The sequence below is a fragment of the Brugia malayi genome (genome assembly GCF_000002995.4).
Source record: "Brugia malayi strain FR3 genome assembly, contig: Bm_009, whole genome shotgun sequence".
NCBI classification, from domain to species: domain Eukaryota; kingdom Metazoa; phylum Nematoda; class Chromadorea; order Rhabditida; family Onchocercidae; genus Brugia; species Brugia malayi.
Window position 1 is genome coordinate 45,546 of NW_025062286.1, and position 20,969 is coordinate 66,514.

At 27.9% G+C, this 20,969-nt stretch overlaps 5 protein-coding genes and 1 non-coding gene across 6 annotated transcripts; 5 read left to right on the top strand and 1 right to left on the bottom strand.

Moving 5' to 3' along the window:
- The first annotated feature begins 4,290 nt into the window (after nucleotides 1–4,290).
- Nucleotides 4,291–4,393, top strand: Bma-mir-84. Its single transcript, XR_006227904.1, has one exon. It is a non-coding gene; the product is annotated as a pre-microRNA Bma-mir-84 (primary transcript).
- Nucleotides 4,394–5,100: 707 nt separating this feature from the next.
- On the top strand, nucleotides 5,101–6,062 carry Bm275 (Uncharacterized protein; the record flags this gene model as incomplete). Its single annotated transcript, XM_043082788.1, has 2 exons — nucleotides 5,101–5,268; nucleotides 6,030–6,062. The coding sequence occupies 2 exons, from the start codon at nucleotides 5,101–5,103 to the stop codon at nucleotides 6,060–6,062; spliced, it is 201 nt and encodes a 66-aa protein (XP_042938722.1).
- Nucleotides 6,063–6,134: 72 nt separating this feature from the next.
- Bm276 (Uncharacterized protein) lies at nucleotides 6,135–6,724 on the top strand (the record flags this gene model as incomplete). Its single annotated transcript, XM_043082789.1, has 2 exons — nucleotides 6,135–6,159; nucleotides 6,645–6,724. 2 exons carry the CDS (start codon nucleotides 6,135–6,137, stop codon nucleotides 6,722–6,724), a joined length of 105 nt encoding a protein of 34 aa, XP_042938723.1.
- Nucleotides 6,725–12,410: 5,686 nt separating this feature from the next.
- On the top strand, nucleotides 12,411–12,771 carry Bm277 (Serine/threonine protein phosphatase PP1 isozyme 1, putative; the record flags this gene model as incomplete). Its single annotated transcript, XM_043082790.1, has 2 exons — nucleotides 12,411–12,550; nucleotides 12,768–12,771. 2 exons carry the CDS (start codon nucleotides 12,411–12,413, stop codon nucleotides 12,769–12,771), a joined length of 144 nt encoding a protein of 47 aa, XP_042938724.1.
- A 776-nt stretch (nucleotides 12,772–13,547) lies between these two features.
- On the top strand, nucleotides 13,548–14,358 carry Bm17104 (Uncharacterized protein; the record flags this gene model as incomplete). Its single annotated transcript, XM_043082791.1, has 2 exons — nucleotides 13,548–13,757; nucleotides 14,074–14,358. 2 exons carry the CDS (start codon nucleotides 13,548–13,550, stop codon nucleotides 14,356–14,358), a joined length of 495 nt encoding a protein of 164 aa, XP_042938725.1.
- Nucleotides 14,359–17,638: 3,280 nt separating this feature from the next.
- Bm8992 (Uncharacterized protein) lies at nucleotides 17,639–17,899 on the bottom strand (the record flags this gene model as incomplete). The annotated part of the gene is made up of 1 exon (XM_001895067.1): nucleotides 17,639–17,899. The coding sequence occupies one exon, from the start codon at nucleotides 17,897–17,899 to the stop codon at nucleotides 17,639–17,641; it is 261 nt and encodes an 86-aa protein (XP_001895102.1).
- Between the last annotated feature and the right edge of the window lie 3,070 nt (nucleotides 17,900–20,969).

Here is a 20,969-nt window from a genome sequence, read left to right on the forward strand (position 1 = left end):
CTAATTATTTCGTCGCAACATTGCTAAATTCATCAAAATTGTATTTTGCTGATTTTTGTGCTCACTCATCCAGGACGAAATGTTGCTCTTATTGCTATCCAATTTTGTATTTCCTTCAGCATAATGCTATGTAAATTTTGATTTTTCTCTTTTTATTTCCCATCGGCTTTTTCTAATTTCGATGGTCGGTTTGACATCTTTTCATATTGAGAAATATTCTTCCATAAACTAGATAAATGATACAAACTAACGCAAGTTTGTAATTTCCTATGTAGAAATTTGATAAAAATAGACTTTATAGTATATAGTAAAATATTTTTGTCATAAAAAATGTTCCATAACATTTATTTTCAAGCATTTTCTTTAAGTAGCTTCAAAAGAGTTTCACGAACGTCTAACATTGATATGAAACGTCATTTCATAAATTTTATCGAAATTTCTTGCAATTTTTCTTATATGGTCACCGTTTTATACTTTGCAAATTGTAAAGGTATGTGGAAGGATAAATTATTTTTAAGATATTCATTCATCTAGCAGATATTTTGATTAAGTTTAGGAAACAACATTTTGAATAAAAAAGCAGAGAGGCAGTAATTCTAAACTAATTTTAACTCTTTTCGTTATTATTTGCGAACTACTTATAAACTGATTTTAAAATAAGTTATCAGTAATGGTATGCTCTGAAAGGACACTGATTTTATTACAATTGAATGTTACTTTTATTACTTTCAATTAATTATGAATATAGTAGTTTATGTTGAATTGAAAATAAGTTTTTCAGACTTTTGCGCTGATATTAAGAAATTAAGAAAGAAATTCAGATATTAAGAAATAGCATGGATCAGACTTCTGCCTGCAACGAGTTATAGATATAGGGTCTATAATCTTCTTAAACAGTTTTTTTTTTTCTATATTTCATCAACTGCATTTCTGCAAGTGTCTATGGTCTTCATGAAAATTGAATGTATTTTTTGGATAGAAATAGCTGATGAACAAATTGCTGCAGATTAAGCATTCCCCTTTCATCGGTGACCTTCCACTAGATGATTTTTCTTTACCAAAAGCAGTGATTTTTATAAAAACAATCTGTCTCTTTAAAATTATTTCCTGTTTCTTCTCTTATTTTTTGGAATAGATAACAAGAGAATTTTCTTTTTCACCTTAACGTAAAAATATATACACTTAGGCTAAATATATATATACACATGATGTAGAATTGCGAAAAAACATACCTCAGTCTTACTAAGTGACTCGCTTTCTGAGGTTGGTAAATGGATAAGACAAAAATGGATGAAATGATAAATGATTATCTAAGTAATAATATTCATTATTTATCGAAGTCTTCTTTGTCTTTCTCCCTTCACCTCTCTTTTGGCCTCATTTAATTTCTGATTTTTAATATATGAAAAAAATGTAAAAAGACCGATATAAAATAAAAATTTAGACATGAGAAAAAAGAGCAATCATGACAGCTTCAGTTTATTCAGTTAATTAGTTCAATCCAATTGTAATGGTTACATCTAGCAGTTACATCCAATTTTCTATCTCTTTATGATGATCCACTAGTTGAAAATTTAAAATTATACTCGGCATTCAAGATTATAAGGCTTGATTTATCTTGTTCATTGCTAATGCCATCGAGAAAAAAGTAACAATGAATAACCAAAAGTGTATTACTTCCATGTTACTTCGTTTTCTCTCTATTAATACATTTTATTTGCTCCTACCACTTTTGTTGACAAAGAGAAGTTGTTCCTTAATTTAAGCTTTTCTAAAAATTTTTGGAAAGGACAAATATGATTACCAAAATATCAGAAAGTAAAAAATTTTAGACTTTTATACTCCAAAGGTTACAAAAAAATCTAATCCATTTATTTGCTATACCTTTTTCATTTAATTTCTTTTCTAAAGATTATGAAGAATTATATTAGTCGCTATTGCAATTATCATGAAAGCAAACATGCAATAGAATAAATGGAACAAAAATCAATCTAAACTACGTCGAATTTAAACTTAATGTTCAGTTGAGGCATTATGTATATAATTGGAATTTAATTGACAAACATTGAATTAATATAGTTCCATTACAGTTACTGCTAAAGTTATATTTATCAATTGGCATGGGCTAGTTATGCTAAACCTTTTGATCAGCCTAGCTTGAACTTTAGCATCAGAGACGATATCTAACGAGAATAGCATAAATAATCTATTTCATTTCATTGTTTAATTTTATTTAAAAGCTCCTATGTGATCGTAATATTTTTTCATCAAATTAATCTGCTCACAAATGAAATGGAGAATAAATCACGATAATAATACTGAATGCAAAGTGTCGTTATGTGTCTCCTTGATTTGGCATAAGGAAGATTCCATCATTTCAGTGAGAATAAGTGGACTCAGGATTGCATTTACCAATTGTATTTTGGTTTCTCTTTGCTTCACTGTTTTCTTTTCTGAGCAACTATACTGTCATTAAATGATAGTAAGACTTTTTTTCTTTGTTATCATTCCTATACAATGAATCAAAAATCATTAACCTGCAAAGGTTACATGGAATAAGTATACTGTAATATTTTGAAGTTTTCTCTATATCTTTTGTAATGCACAAAATTTTACAAAATTCATAGGTGTTATAAATATAATATGTGTAATAACTAAAAATGTTCATAAATTAACATGTGTAAATAAGGAACGCTATCAGTAATAGTTTGCTGTTGTGAAATTTAGCTATCAGGGGAACATTGGCTTCCATTTTCCAAGCATAAATGACGTTCCTTTAAGAAAATTAGCATAATCTATGTGATTTGACTCAACTAAAAACTTTTTTTAGACATTAAGTTTTATGTTTGCAAAAATCTTTTATTCAACAAACTTTTCATTATATGTGTCAAAAATTAGACATAAATTTTTTGGTTATTTATGGAAAGTAAATGGTTTTCCCTTTTATATATCAAAACAGTTCGAAATTTTCTGCGCTGGATGCACAATGCGTAGAGTTCGAATGGTGTTTTTGGTTTTCTTATACATCACTTTCTTCAGTGAATGTATTCAGTAGCATACTTGAACATACTGCGTATCCCAAATTTTTAGAAGTATGGAAAAAGTAAAGAAAGTAGTGAACTTTAGACGTAAGTAGAATGGACTATTGCCCTAACGGTCAAGTTTTTTTAAATACCGAAATTAAAATGTTGTCGAGAAAAACAAGATTATTGTACGAATGCAATTCTTATTTGAACTCTAATTCAATTAAATGTCAATTGGACATCAAATATGCTATAATCTTGTTAAGAACATTATTGAAAAATTAAAGTCCATTTTCTGGCAATTTTGTGTAAGTTTGAGCTTTAGTATCATAAACATAAAGGTATTGTTAAGCAAAAGAAGAAGAGATGGAACATTGTTGTGGGCAATTCAGCAAATAAATATTTATCAAAACGGTTATGTAGCAAAGAAAGAATGCAGTAAAATTGTTAGTCAATTAGTACGTGATTGCTTGCTCCTCCAATTTCTGCCAATTCAAACCTTTGAATGAAGATGTGAATAAATTATAATTACCATTATAATTAGGAGGTTATAATCACCGTAGTTATTTGAGGAGACTGCGCTTGAAAACTCCCAAAACCATGCCCTGAACGTATAGAGATAACCTCCTTTCCACTCATTAGTTCAATACTTCTACTACGTCGTATTATTGTCATTTTACTCATTGTACAACTTTTTTATCTTTCCAAAATAACAACAAGATTCTTTTTATGACAGGACAGATTAAAAAACTAAAATTACTTAATATCGCATTAACTCAACCTTCTTAATAATACTAATTACAGTTAGTGATGAATATCCTTTTTGATCCTTCTTGATCATGTTTCATCGAAATCCAAAAGTTGCCAGAATTAGCCTTATTAAATGAGTTAAATTAACTGTGACTTACACAACAAACTGTCTTATCATCATACAATCAAACATCATATTCTTAATGAATATTCATATATATATATATATATATATATATATATATATATATATATATATATATATATATATATATATATATATCTTCGTGGTACCGCAAGCAACCGCCACCATTTTACAGTACGAAAAAATATATGGAATGCATGTGACAGAGCGTTAGCCTCGGCAAAGTTTCCAGACTCTAGAAAAGACGGATGTTATTTAAAGCTGAAACATTATTGCATTGTCGCATAATTAAGGTATCAAGATAAAGGTAAATGAAATGAAATATATAAAATCAGCTTTTTGAGCCAACCTTATCATAAGTTACAGTCCAATTTTCAAATTGCAAGAGGCTGCTGAGGTAGTTTATAAAGCTGCGAGAGCAGATCATACTCACAGATTTTAAGCTATCTCCACTGCCTTTATTGTATGATTCTTTCACTCCTTTATGTTTTTGAGCTTACTCAGATTTCTTCAGCTCATCTCTTTCTTTGATATTTTTTTAAAAATTTTTGTTTAAACGATTCATCTTTTGAAATTGTGATGGTTTCAAATAATTTGCTTTTTTTAACTGAACAGAAAAATGAAAATTATACCCAAAATTAGAATCTGTTATACAACATGAAATCATTTAATAAATTAGATTAGAAACCTTGTAACTTTACAAGTAGAATCTTATTAGTACTTATTACTTATGAATAAAATTTTCAATTACAGCTCTTGGTAGGTCATCAATTTATTGTCCAGCATCATGCAAAATGAACTGTTGCACGCTCCAAAGTATCTTTAATCACACTTCACACTGATAAAAAACAGAATACCATTAATTTTAAATTTACTCTAATTTAATATTTTGTTCGAAGACACTAATGAATTTGGTTTCGAAAACTTCGTCATCTTATAAATGCTTTGTAAAACATGCATTAGTTAATTCATCAGCAGCGTTGAAAATACTGCAAAAAAATCAATCAACAGATAATTAAATTTAATAAATGTGTTACTTTTATTGGATCAAAGCTAAAACAATGTCTTACTTAATGTATTGCTTTTTTTTTTTTATATACTTGCATAATTTTAGAAGAAATTACTTGAATGTAATCGGAAAGTGTTGCAGTAAGGATTTGTGTGAAAAATTTACATAAAAATATGATTGCTATATATTTAGATATTCACCATTGGAAAATTCATTGCCTTGACTTATTAAGTTTTGAAAATGCTCTCAAGGCAAATATATGGGGATTGATAACAGTATTTCTTACTAGTTCAGTTAAAAATTACCTGAAAGGAACACTTCTGATTTTATTTGTTGTCGTGGTTTGTATTCAGCTTTTTAAATATAATGATTAAAAAGAAATGCTTTTAGTCGATATATAAATATTATTTTTGTCTCATTCACTTTAAGTTAGTTTTTCCTGTTTCCCCACCGATCATTTCATCATTTCAATTGCTTTGTTCTAAAATTAATTTGTCGTACAAATGAAATGAATGTTATCAGTGAAGAATTATTTTTTGTGTTTAAATATTGATAAAAATAGTTTTAATTTGTATTAGAGTCCAAGCATTTCAGCAGTTTGATATATTTTAACTATGGCAATGAATTTGCTCCATCAGTATCAGGAATATTTTGAAATCACATCTGACCAGAGCTTTTGAAAATTTCAAAAACCAAAAATGCTAATAAATAAATTGTCTACTGATGGACCAGATTTTCTCTCACGGTGTTGATCTTTTCTTGTTCGTCCTTCACCATACAACAGAAAGTATTGTTTTATCTCCCCTGATTTCCCAAATTCATCTTTCCAAGGCCAATGTTGCAGCGCAAAACATTGTTTGAACACTTTTTTTGTAAATTACCCTGAAATTTTTGATTAATAGCATGCTTGATAAAAAATTTTTTGATCTAATAACTTCATGTTTCTTACAAAATAATGCAAAATCGAGTGATTAACAAATTGATCTGATTTGTTAGTATAAGTTTTACTACCAAATTCTATTCTGTTATAAGAACATTAAATTAGAGGTTGATATTTACACAGTAATTGTTTGAAAAACGAAAAAGAAATGTTTTTTTTGAGGTATTGTTAATAGTAGCAGCAACTTGGAAATAATGGACAAAAACAAATGATAATAAACGAAAAAAATCTGTCTCAAAGAGTTCTTGTTCAGCTTGGTGATCAAAGATGAAATCTTTGTTAATAGAGGACAGTAAGTCTGATATATGTTGTTCTAAAAGAAACAAATAAATAAAAAAATAATAAAATAATACAAAAAAGTAATAAATAATACAAAATAACCTGGTAAATAGTACAAATTTGTTCTTAAAAGTAAATTCGTTACTTTCAGAAATTCTATGCTTCGCACTTTTGTACCGGAAAAATTTTCTTGATTTTGTTATTACTCAACTAACTTTGCAAACAGTTATAGGTTTTTTATTGTATATCAATATTAAGACTTTTTAGAATGAAAAGGATTTAGATTTGAGAGCACATATTCTAATTTGTATTTTGCAGTGCAAAGAAATGCATTAACACAATATATCAATTCATAAGTAAACTTAAATCTTGACTAATTTCATTCTTAATTCAAAAATCAGTACTATTATTTAGTTGTATGCAAATTTTTGGGGAGAAATTTTTTTAAAGAAAATAAATATCACATGTAAAAATTAATTGGAAAAAATATAAATTCAGGGTGGAATCATGGCTACCATGGTTTAATCAAGCTCATTGTCGTACAAAGGAGTTTTTACCAACTGATTATCAACAAATAATGCTAACAGCTCCATTCTTGACTCGATCATTACGTAAAGCAAATGGCGATGTTGAGTACAGTCGCCTACTGCTCATGAGACTTGGAGTGCTTTCAATTGCCAATTATATTCATTTCGCGAAAATTCTAAAACCAAAACAATAAGATTAATATAAAGAAAGTCAATAAAGCTAATTAATCATTTTTAAATTGTAAACAACCTTACGGTATCATAAATCATCTTTCCATAAATTTGGCTTCTTAAGACTTATTACTCATGTGATTTTATGTGAAATTAAAATTAGCTCTCATTATAATCTCTTCTTTTAAATTCCTTATATGATCTTAATGTAAACACTTTCAATTCCTCACATATGTGATTTTACCATATACATGCTTAACTCTTCACTTATATGACCTCCCATTCCGACATATATGATTTTATTTTAGGCACAACCAATCCTCACCCATATGATAAACAAGAGATTATTGTTGACTATAACTTTCATAACAAAACTCAATTTCCTCGATTTTATAAATTCTATTTCTACTGCTCAGATTACTGGTAATACATTTTCATAAAAATAAAAAATCATTAATCTCATTACTGTATCACAAATATTCAAATATCTAACGACAACCTTTCATGACAAAAATATTTGATGCCACGAGCCAGGAATCATATCCAGCAAATTATTACAAGCATCCAACCGTTACTCTTCTCAAAGGAATAAATTTAATGAAGATCTCCGGAATCAAGTATGACACTAGGAGAAAATGAAGATTTTTATATAATAAGAAAAAGAATACTCGAAGATAAACTCCAAAAAATTCAATTATGCGTAACTACGTTCGAATTTATAAATGATAAATGGTTCACATACACTCGACAATCGTCACAATGAAAAGGAGAGAAGAGGAAGAAGAAAAATATAAAGCAGTAACAGAAAGTGACCAAGGAATATTTCAATTTTTCATAAAGAAAAGGAAGCGATAATAACGTTAACAATGCATAAGGATGAATCTGACCAAAATTTAACACGACTCTCAAAGGAGTTGACGAATAAACATACGAAAGAAGATGTGAAAATCATCGAATATTAATGTAAATCTTCCTCATTTGTCGCTATCTACTTTCGATGGAGATCCTGGGCAATGGCGACAATTTTGGAGCAGTTTTAACGCACACACAAAAAATTCCAGAAATACAAAAACTGAATTATTTGTACTCATGCCTCAAAGGAAAAGCTTTACAAGTAATATCTGGATATGATGTAACACCAAGTTATAAGAAGACTGCTCAATGAAAAATATGGCGTTTACTCAATGGTAATGACATCATACTACGTAATGAACTGCAATTCATCAAAAGAAATGAAAGAGAATGGATTGAAAACATTGAAAATACAGAACGAGTGTTACGCCAGTTAGAGGCGTTAGGAGAAAGCCTCGAACATTCAAATATCGAAATTCTAATCGAGAGTAAATTACAATTCATGGATATTAAATAAAATATAAACGAAAGAAAGAGTTCCTTAGTTAATGTGAATGAGCAGATTAGAAACTGCCAACATTCACATACTCAGATCAATATTGAACCTACAACTATCAAACCTGAGCATAAACAACAATGCAATACCGGAGGAACTTCACACTGTCGATAATGAAAGATAATCAAAATCTCTCGAAACTTACAATAAAGAAAAGAAGACAATGTATATTCTGCACTTGAGATCATTGGGATAGTGATTGTGAGATCTACAATACTCTCAACGCTCGACTGAATCGTCTCAAGGTATTAAAGAAATGTACTATTTGTCTTCCTTCATTTCTAAAAAATTATCACATCAATTAAGATTAACCGAAACAGAAACTCAAATTATGAAAAAGCTCCATTTAGTATGAAAGAACCGTGTCCCATTGCTCGCCTACAATTAAACGTGCTAACTACATAAAAAGAGATCATACTATTACAAGCAAATATAATTGATTATTTAACAAACAAACAGTGGAGACGTCAAGTAAATTTCAAATTCAAAATTTAACAAATTATTGGAAAAAACCTAACTTATTTTTTCAAATTTATTAGTCTACGAGAAATCAAGGAATTAAAATCAGGACATATGTTAGTTCAATCAAAGGTTGGTCCTATGATTATTAGAAGTGGCGATATTGGAAAAAGAAAGTAGTATATTCTACAAATGCCAATATTAATTCAGAATTAGAAAACTTTTGGAAGTTAGAAACGATTGGTATTAAGAATTACTTCAAGCTGATAATGATGATCAAGCTTTAAAGCATTTCAAACGAACCATCATCAAGTAGGGTGGAAGATACAGGTTTGCTGGCCATGGAAAAACTCCAAACAAAAATTAAGCAATAATTATGGTTTATGCCTGGGACGGTTGAAGAATTTAATCAACAGTCTATAACATAATTCAAATCTTCATTTATATCATCAAATACTTATAGATCAACTACATTCGGTTATAATTGAAGAAGTACTTCCAAAGGAAAGGTAGGAATTATTTTTCTAACAATTTTTGTTAAGAAATCACAATTTATCTTAAATGAAAAATTGCTGAAGCACTGAAGTGTTGGAACTGTAAGCTTCAAATAACACTTCAAATTTTTTAGAAAAAGTCTGCATTCGAATGATAAAACTTTAAGAATATTTTCTTACAGTTTTAAAAGCTGAGATTGAGATCAGATATTTCCCACTTTACAGCTGCTGAATTGTTTTAAAAATATCGTTTATTATTGCTTCATGAGTTATGACTTCTTTTTCTCAACTTCTTTTTCTCTTATTCATCATTTTTCTTTGTGTTTCGTTTATTTAAAGGTATCATTCAAATTTTATCAAATTACCAAATGAAAATATGCATTGATATGTATAGCCGAAAATCCAAATAGATATTTAATTTACTCATACAGATACCACACTTTGCAAGTGCCTTTCTTACTTTTGACGATAATATGACAATGAATGAGCACTGAGCGTGTATAGTGTAAATTTAATCAAGTAGGAAATACTGTGATGCATTTTACTTTTAAATTACATCATAATTTACGAAGAGACTAAGAACGAAGAACTGAAATATTGAGATTAATGTGAAAATATGAAGAAGGAAATACTATTTTCATCGGCAAAGCGATCTTCGCTAAACTTTCAGTATTTTGAGGTATTAAGGTTTAATGATATATTTATCCATAAATAAATAGGAGATGTATAAAAAGGATGTGTAAAAGCAAAATTTAGAATTTCTTTCTCACTACCCTGTTCCTTGTGAAACAAAGTAGGTTTTCTTTCTTGATGTTCAGATCGTTGTCCTCGATACTGGTAGGATCTCGAATCTGTACTGGTCCGTTCTATGTACGTGTAGTGTAGGAATGCTCGTGAAATACTTTATTATTCAAACTTCAAACTTGGGTAATTAAACCACAGATTAACATTAAAAATTATACAACATTACAGTAATGAATTGATAGATAACACACAAATGTAACTTAATTATAAAACGTTTTAAGATATAAGCAAGCTAGACACTTCGCAACCAAGCCATACCAAACAAGGAACTATAATAATTTGTAAGGAAGGAAATTGGGAGAGATTTTATGGATATTAAGATTACAAAGTAGATTAAATGTTTATTAAATGTTAAAACAATAACCTAGGTTATAGCTTCGCCATTGTGGCGACAGGATGAGATAAAAAAATATGAAAGCTCAATAATATAAACAATACCCGCTGTATCGAAAATTTGAATAATTCGTGCAAACGAATTTTTATATTCCGCACAGCTCATCTTTTTTGAAATAGATTAGAATACACTCCACATGTAAACAAAATGAAGTGGAAATGAAGTCAACTTTGAAATCAACTTTAATTACCATACGGATCTTTAAGAAATTTCGACAAATCCTGAGAGTTTTTGTAAATTTAACATTGAAATTATTTTAATTCTGCTAAACTATGTCTTAATTTAGTGTAAAAATTTTTAGAAAAGATGTGAAAAATATAAATTTTAGCTTTGTTAGTTATTTTATTTACATTGCATTTGATCTGCTCACTTTCTGTTGTGGATATTTGACAATTTATGCAAAAAAAAAAAACTATAAAAAATCACTTTGAAGCGATCTTTCAATGAATGTAGGAATAAATGAAATTTGCCAGCAGCAATGATTTTAATTTAATTTTAGTTTAATTTACATTGAAATTAGTTTAATTACAGTTCTAGACACGGGTTTCTAAGAAATTTCGACAATTTCTAAAAGTTTTTGTAAATTTAAAACTGACAATTTTAATTTTGTTAAATTATGTTTTTATTAAGTGCCAGCAATGTTAGAAAAATGTAATTCATTCAAAAGCAAATACATTTTAAACGTTATTTTATTTTAATTACTCTTGATGTGCTCACATTCTGTTGTGGGATATCTGACAATTTATTCGAAAAGGAAAGTTAAAAAATTCATTTTGAAGCGATCTTTCAATGTAGAAATCAGTAAAATTTGCCATCAGCAATGATTTCAATTAATTCTCCACATTGAAATTAGTTTTAATTATAGTTATAGTTACGGATCTCCGGAAATTTCGACAATTTTTATGAGTTTTTATAAATTTAAAACAAATTATTATATTTGCATTGCTCTTGATCTGCTCACAATATATAACGGATATTTGACAAATTATACTATAAAGAAAATCTAGAAAACTACTTCGAAGCAATTTTTTAATACAGAAATTAATAAAAATTGCCATCAGCAATGATTTCAGCAAATTTTTCATATTGAAATTAGTTCTAATTGCAATTGCAGACTCTGGGAAATTTTTGACAATTTCTAAAGCTTTTGCAAATATTAGACTGAAAATTTTAATTCTGCTAAATTATGTTTTTATTAAACGCCAACAAAATTAGAAAAATGCAATTCATTAAAAAATAAATATATTTTAGACGTTATTTTATTTCCATTGTCCTTGATCTGCTTACATTCTGTCGTGGATATTTGAAATTTATGCAAACAAGAAAGTTTAAAAAACTCACATTGAAGCAACCTTTCGATGTAAGAATTAATAAAATTTGCCATCAATAGTGATTTCTGCAGTGGATTTTAATATCGCGAAGCATTAAATGTTAATAATGCTTAATATAGCAATCCACTGATGCCTTTTACAATTCATCGTAATGGTTTAACTGACTTTTGATCTTATATCAATTCATATACTATGAGCATCTATCATGTATTGTCTACTGCAACCGATTATAGTAACCACCCATCATAATGTCTAGCCATTGTACTTTCCTTTGTGATATCCATTCAAAACAATTTATTCTCTGTACAAAAATGTTTAATCATAAACCACTCTCACATTTTAACGTATATAATGTAAGATAATTGCTATATAAGGATCTTGTTAAAAGTATATATGTGATTTATCGCCAAGGACCGACGATTCCAATTTTAATTGATCTCTATCAAGTTTTATCCTATTACGTCAGCTAATAAAGAAATTGGTTTATTTCTCTGTTACTCCATGCATTTACACCTACATTTAATCAACCTCCCTGCGATCAAAAACCTCTCCCAAAATTAATAATTAAACACTACTACCATCGCATCATTATATAACGGTACGAGAAAGTGTTGATGCCATTCGACAGCTGCTGAATGAGTTAATGCATCTCCAAACACACATCAGTCGGTTATAAATGATGGCTGTGGAACATTATTATTCATCGATCGGTGGTAGTATTACGAAACAGTTCAATTTTTCTCCAAAAATTAATAATTTACTTCGTAATGTTATTCGCATAACTTCGATATTCAGATTCAAACTAGAGATAGCCAGGTAATTTATCATCGTAATTATAAATTTATGCTGAAATATGGCTTACAAGTTTGAAATATAGGTCGCAAAAAAAAGAAAAAGAAAACAAAAATTTTTAGTAGAAAATGTAGTAATTGCAAATATAGGTGTTTTCATCAAAAGAATTTTTTTGGAGAAGAAGAAGCATTTGAAAATTCTGAAGAAAGCAAACGCAAAACATTATTATTTATGGTTACAGATAGATAGCCATTTGGAATTATCATTTCTACAACTTAAGCCAAGCGAATATGAACAACAACGAAAGGAAAAGCTTGTACCAACGGCAGATGTTGAAGATGATTTAGAGGATGATAAAATTTAAATAAGTACAAGAGAATTAATTGAACAAATTAGTGATGAATTGAAACATAATGCTAATTGTATGACACTGTCGCAAATTTTAACATTAAATGTTAACAATGCTTAATATAGTAATCCATTGATGCCTTTTACAATTCATCGTAATGACTTTTGATCTAATATCATTTCATATATTATAAGCATCGATCATGTATGTCTATTGCAACTCATTATAGTAGCCACTTATCATAATGTCTAGAAAACCCATTGTACTTTCTTTTGTTATATCCTTTCAATTCATTGTAATATCCATTGTAGTTAACTTAATATCATGTCTAGACAATTTATCTTTTGTACAAAATTGTCTAATTATAAACCACTCCTACATCTTAATATATGTAATGTAAGATATAATTGCTATATAAGGGTCACCCTTGTTAAAAGATTTTAATATATGTGCAATTTGTTGCCAAGAACCAGACGATTTCAATTTCAATTGTTCTCTATCAACTTATTGTCTTATTACTTCTGCTAATAAAGAAATTGGTTTATTTCTCTGTTACTCCATGCATTTACACCTACATTTAATCAACCTCCCTGCGATCAAAAACCTCTCCCAAAATTAATAATTAAACAGTGAAATCTTCCACGACAAAATTTTTGGTGTCACGAACCAGAAATGTCTGCAACTGTAGTACTAAGCGCACGACTGGCAGAAGAAAAATTGGAAGCTTTTCTCAAAGAAGTCCAAGAAATGGATCTTACGCTTTTGGAGCAAATGTTAACCGAGCAAATGTTAACCTGTCAACAAGATTCATTGAAAAAAAAAATAATGCGTCTCAAGTTGCATATTGACACATTTGAGACTAACTGGATCCAATACATACAGGTTTCCAACAACGAATAGAAAACAAGAGGAAGACAAATACGTCAAAATGTTCGAAGATAAAAGAGGTATTTTGAACTTAATAAGTAAAGGCAAAGAAATCATCATAACCTTAAGTATGTATATGAATGACTCAGAGTTAGTAATCCAGTCAAATAGCCCCTTACCCAACTGTTAACTTACCTCAACTACCACTGCCTACCTTCAGTGGTAATCCTAAAATGAGTGGAGAGGATTGTGGAGCAGCTTTGAAGCTGCAGTCCATTTACAAAAAATACCAAACATCCAAAAATTAAATTATTTAATTGCATGTCTAAAGGGAGGTGCCTTATTGGCTGTTAGAGGTTATGATATAACCTCAGAAAATTACGATGTGATACGAAAAGTCCTTATTGAAAAATTTGGGCAATCACATATCATTAAAAAGTCGCTCTACAATGAGTCATATTCCGTCAAGAAGAATGATCGACAATGGAAGATAACAGTTGAAGCTACTGAAAGAATACTTCGACAACTTGAAGCAATGGATGAAAATCTCGAACAATCCAGTACTGGAATTACTACTGAAAATAAACTGCTTGCCTGGTTTCTGGACAGAGTGTAAAAAAATTTAGCTGAATAAAGTAAACTTTTCTTTTTAGATTTTTTTGTTACCAAGAAGAAAAAAAATTAATAAATCGTTAATTATATTTTATCATTCAACAAAAAGCAGAACAACAAATAGCATGTTCGAATGAAAGAATTGATAATTTGTAAGCTAAATAAGAAAAGCGGCAGTGGCATTAGTGACATTTACGCATTTCATCAACTAGATATGGAGAGGATAACTAATTCTTACTTTATTTTTTCCTAAATTTAAAATCAAAATTGTACTCAGAAATTTTAGATAATCAATCTTCGTTTAATTTTTTCTTCTATTTTTCAAATCCGTAAAACACAAGAAGAAAAAAAGAAAAATAAAAGCTGAGAAATTTAATTTAGAATTACTTCCAATAAATTATCACTAAAATATTATAATGTGATGAAAATTGAAATTTTCTTAAACATAAATTTTAGAAAATTTATAAAATGTAATTTCGTGAATAGAAGAAAATCGTCATTGTTATAATTTGTGAAATAATTTAACCCACAAGATTGCATTCCCAATAAAGAAAGAAAAAAATGGTGTTATCAAATCGGATACATCAAAATATACGGAAAGATTCGTGACAGCATTTTATCAGAATAAATTTTAAGCATTATGAAGTAGTACATAATAAATAAAATATTAATAAATAGTATTTGAATAAATTTGGGAAGTATTTTCGCTAAATTGTCATTAAACTTGTCTTTAAAATACAAATAAAGGAAGAAAGAAATAATGATAATAAATAGATTGAATCATAAGAAATAAATGATTTTTTATTATCAAATAAATGAAAGAAACAAAATAAAAGAAAAAAGAATTAATTGGTAAATACAAATAATAGAAAAGGCATACAAGCATATGAGCAAATAAATAAAGAAAAAAAGGAAGAAAAAAATAGATAAGTACACAAACAAACGAGAGGATGGTAAATGGAAAAATCGAAAAAAAAAACAATAATTAAATGGCAATAATTAAAATTCAAAGTTCACAAAACATTTCACTTTTCGCACATTGCTTATATATTTTTTCTTTTCCCAAAAATTGGAAATAAATAAATAAATATATATATATATATATTCAAAATTATAAAAAAGTATTCAAAAATCATAAATATATGTATTCAAAATTATAAAATTTTAAATTTAAAGAAATGAGCACGATTTATATAAGTAAATAAGTGATTTTATTTGCCTATTTTTTGAGGAAAAAAATGAAATTTTTGCTACTCAATTTCATTTACAAAATCATTTTTTTTTTTTTTTTTTTTGTATTTATTAATTTTTGATTACAACAATCCAAGTTCGCTTTTTTTTCTTGATCGAATTTGCTATGATATAAAAACTTTTCAAGAAATTCCTTAACAATATTTTATTGTTTATTTATTACCAAGATTTTATCAGTTATTTTATAGACAGGCATTTTTAATTAAAGTAATAATGGTACCCAGATAATAATAAATGCAATTAGCAGAGATAATATTGAACGATCGGTTGACCTAACTTCCGGCAATTTAACAATAACAGGTGGCTTGGATGGTAATTTAGTTTCCGAGGATGGTTCTGTAAAATTTATTTTCAAATAAATTCAGAGCATTTTACAATCGAAATTTTTTATGATATCACATCAATAATGTTGCATATAAATTGTGAAAAAAAAAATAAAAAATTAATGTATAAATTTTAATGTAAAAGTTCTTTATGAAGTCAAGTTTTTATATTTCAAATTAATTATTGGTGATTATTGGTGAAATGAAATTAATGCGTGATAAGTTAAAAATAAGACATTCATATAAAATAGCTTATCGTGATATGGTAAAAAAATTTCTTCCAAAACTTCCAAAATTCTTTTTTTTTTTGATCATAAGTTTTTTCAGTTTTTCTTTTTTCTCCATAATAAACAAAGATTTTTTTCTCATTTGATAGTATCAAAAGTAAATTGCTTTGTAAGAGAAAGAAAAGGAGCAAAAATAAAAAAAATTTGCTCTAATCTTTTAAATTTGTGTGAGTGCAAAAAAATATAACCATATATTTGGAATAATCAGAAATGCAATTTATATTATTCATCCTATAACTATCATTCATATCAGCAAGTACGATCAACGTTGTTAGAATGATAATTTTGTAGAAATCGAGGAAAAAATATACAATAGAAGAAAAAAGTGAATAAATTATAAATACATGAAATTTGTAATTTTCTGATCTGTACAAAATTTATATTAAAAATATACAAAATTTGATAATTATTACATAATTAATATTTTGTTGCGTAAATGTTATACTATTTAAAGTTATTTCATACTATGGTATATGTAAAGTAAGGTGTACTTAACAGTTCATATAATTGATATTTTTTGTTGCAGTGCAATTTAAACAGTGTTATAATTTAAAAAAATAAAAAAATGTAGAAAAATAAATCATGAACATTGCATGAACTTAAAACTTTTCAAATTTATCTAAGTTATTTCTTTTTCACTCTCTCGTTTAAAAGTTAGTGTGAAATTTCAATTATATATTTTATATCATCTTTTTCTGTTGAGAAATAATCACTTTATATTCGAAAATTTGTTTTAATTTTTGAATCGCAAATTTGATTTTATATTATTCATTCTATATTTGATTAGTTAGTTTAATCAGTTAATGTTGGTAGCATAAAGGAAATATCACTGAAATTTACTAAGTGTCGCGAATTATAATTTCGCGAAAAACTTCTAACTGTCACGAAATATTTAAATTATTATATCCAAAACTAACAAATTCCTCTTATCTAATTCCTAAATCTAATTTACATTTACAAAATTCATCTCACACCAAATGATTCAATTTCCGAATATTTTTTGCATTTGTAATTCAGCTATGACTCATACTAATCTATTTCCTCCTTTCATACAATAAAACTAATCTTGTTAAATAGCGATAAAATGTGATAAAAATAATTAACACCTGCAAAACTGTTTAGGGAAATCATTACATTGTTAACAATCTTGTTTTTTCATCCATAGAAATTCTTCCATCTAATTTCCATTCATTAAATCAGTCTTATATATAAACCAACCAATCCTTCTATAACCATCATTTGCTCTATGTTTTGGGTGATATTAGCATGCGTCTAATACTTTATAATTTCGTATTATTTGCCTCATGTTAAATAAAGGTTTAATTACCCAAGTTTGAGGTTTATTAATCTTCCTACTGTATTGCAACAATTCGAATATCAACCAACAGACAACCTTTCACGACACTAAGGCCTAATTTGAATTTTAAAACTGAATATTAGAATTATTGATGAAGTAATTGATAATGCAAAATATATAACCCTGATAAGTAGTAATAATAATTCGATCAATCAGTTCCGTATGCCGGCCATCTTCAGCAGACGTAATAATTGGTGCTATAACATCTTCCTGATCTTCTTCCATATCACCGGACCCCTCATTTTGACTACCTGAACCTTCACTGACTAAATCCTCAGACCATTCTATCATACTATTGGTAATTCCTGATCCTTCTATATTATCCATCACTTCCTGTAATTACAAAAAAAACCTCAATTATCATTTTCAATATAAGATGATAGTAAAAATATAACTTCTTATTACATAAATGAAACTAAATAATCTAAAATGTTATCATATGAAAATCTAAAGTAATTTGTTAGCAATATTTAAGCAACTAATTACATTTGATTAGTTGTTATTAAATTAAGATTTAACTCCTCAACATCTTCAAGTACTTCACTTTTTTTTTCCGGAAAAGACTTATACTTTTACTTTCGGAGCACACACACTTTCATCCTAGAAAACGAATCCAAAAATTACGTGATAACACTTTTTTCCTACTACTTTTTTCTGTCATATCTGTTATTTTATTTTTACATAATAGTGTATACTTCTTTTTTCTTTCTTTTTTAAAATAAACTGGGAAAAAAAGAGATACAAGCCAATATATTCAAATTAATCGTTGTTTGCTATTTCTTTTCTTTCCTTTTCACATGAAAAAAACATGAAATGGCTACAAATATGTATAACGCAAATTGAGGACAAATGTAGGAGAAAAAGAAGAAAAGATTATATATTAACAGAAAATATTATGAGGATCAAAATTAATGGTATGTATTACCGCGGATAATTGATAAAACGGGACAATAATGATTCATCATTCGATATGTATATATAAATGAAAGTTACCATAAAGTAATTTATAGTTGCCATAAAGTAATACGTACATATGCATTTTCAATATTTTATGAATTATTTCTTAATCATATAACTTTATTTCTAGTTCTTGATGATTGCAGCATAAATTGATTCGAAATAGGAAAAGATTTTAATTTAAGTTGAATTTTTGTACCGTCAAAATAATAAATAAATAATGCATATTGATAGATTATCATAAATTTTCTTATTTTTTTTTTCTTTTTTTTACAAATATTCATTCCGATGAAGATATACTAAAATTGGAACAACACAGAGACAAACAAAGTGTAAGTTATAACATAGAAATGAATGAATAAAGTGTAATGATAATTTAAAATTTAAATAAAACTGTTTCTAAATTACAAAAAAAGCATTTTTTTCTCATTTATTTATTTATGTTATCTGACATACTAATTATCAAATTGTAAAAAAAGAGGAAAAAGAAAGAAAGAAACGAACTGGAATGATAATGAACCGCACCACTTGTCAGTCAAATGCAACTTTCCAACCGCACCACTTGTCAGTCAAATGCAACTTTTAAAAATTTTAATGATAACCTTACTGCATAGCTAGTATTTTAAGGGGGAACTATCAAGGAAGGAAACCTACTTTGTTTCACAAGGAAACAGGGTAGTAAGAAAAGAAATTCTAAATTTTCTTTTACAGATATATGAGTGTATGTATGTGACATCATTTTGTTGTCTTTCCGTTTGTTAAAATAAATTACGAAAAGGGTTGTCTGTCAGACAGATGACACAAATGGAACATAGAAAAAAAAAATTCGTTCATTATCGTTGCTTTGATTCTTTCAAAAGTTTTAATAATGATCCAAGAAAAAGAAAGAACTAATTGCTCTTTCAATGACATTACAAAACAGTACTTTGTTCTTTTCTTTCTCCCCTTGTTTCTTCCTCTCTCTCTTCTAATTCATCTCCACTAAAATACTATTATTTTTTTAATACTATTATTATTTTTAATAGTTTTTCTAAGAACCTCATAAAAATTCTCAAATAGCTGTTCAATCAAATAAATAAGAAATAAAGAGATGCACAATTAATTGGTTAATAATTAATTCTTATAAAATTTGAATTGAGGTTTGATTAATGCAAGATAATAAAGGACGTTTAATATTCGGCTATTTTTTATTAAGAAATACTCAGTAGTTATGATTAATTAATCAAAAATAAAATTTCATAATTTATGTGCATAGAATTATCTTATTTTTGTTTATTTAAAGTTATTTGTTAAAAATATTTACCAAATTTGCCAAATGAAAAATTCAATTTTTTCCTCTTTTTTTGCTAAGATCATCGATAGCATTTATTTTGATCAATAAAGACGAAAGAGGAAAAAGAAGTGTAATCTAAAAAAGACGGGAACTAATCTATTCGCTTTTTTTTTTGATAATTCTAATAATGTTTTTCTTGATCCCAAACATATACTACTATCAGCAAATAAGCCGAAACTACTATTACGAGTAAAGACGGGGATTGTATGTATATAGGATCTTATAGTTAGAAAAGAACAAAGGGAGGTCGCTAACAAAGAGTAACAAGCAATGAAGCGAAGAGAAAAGCCCAATGAGATAATTGACGTACAAAGGACACGATCTGGATATTAAACCAGAACAAAGAAGAGTTGTCAGCGGTATAAGCAGAGCAATTTCTCATACGGATCATTACATGGAGTAGATGAATTGATACAGTGGTGTTAGGGCGGGTTTAGGTCGATTAGAGGAAAACGGTTAAGAGGACGAATAAGAAGGTTTAATTCTTAGGACAACAACGGGAGGTTTAATTACTCAATTTTGAGGTGTGAAAAACAATCGACGACAACAACGGAGTTTACTCATCCAAATTGAATATTAAACGACGTGAATTACGAAAACGACAAAGAAATTCAATGGGTGCAAAAATACAACAGTAAGCACAATATTCTGGCAATAAACGACGACATACAAGCAAAACGACAGTTATAATACTCAAGACAATTCAAGGATCAAGAAGAAAAGGGAAAGAAACAACAACAGTCAGCTCGACCAGTTCTACTGATAGTATAACGGAATCGAAGAGAAGAAACGTGATAAGAATATAAATTAAGTAGGAAACAATTATATAAAATTATATAAAAGGGATCGTCTCGTATTAAAAAAAGGTTGAAATGTCCTTTTTTCCTACAACTACAAGTTGATTTCATATTTTAAATAGTTGAATAAGTCCTTCAAAATCAGTAATTCCTTACTTTGCATTTTTTTCCTACCTTTTTCAACTTTCTTTTTTATCATCCCTTTTTTCTTTTTAGTCATATTTAACATTTCTGCTAAATAGAATATTTTTGTTTTCCGCGTGTATAATCACTTCAACACTTTTCTTCAAGCCTGTTCAACATTTTTTTG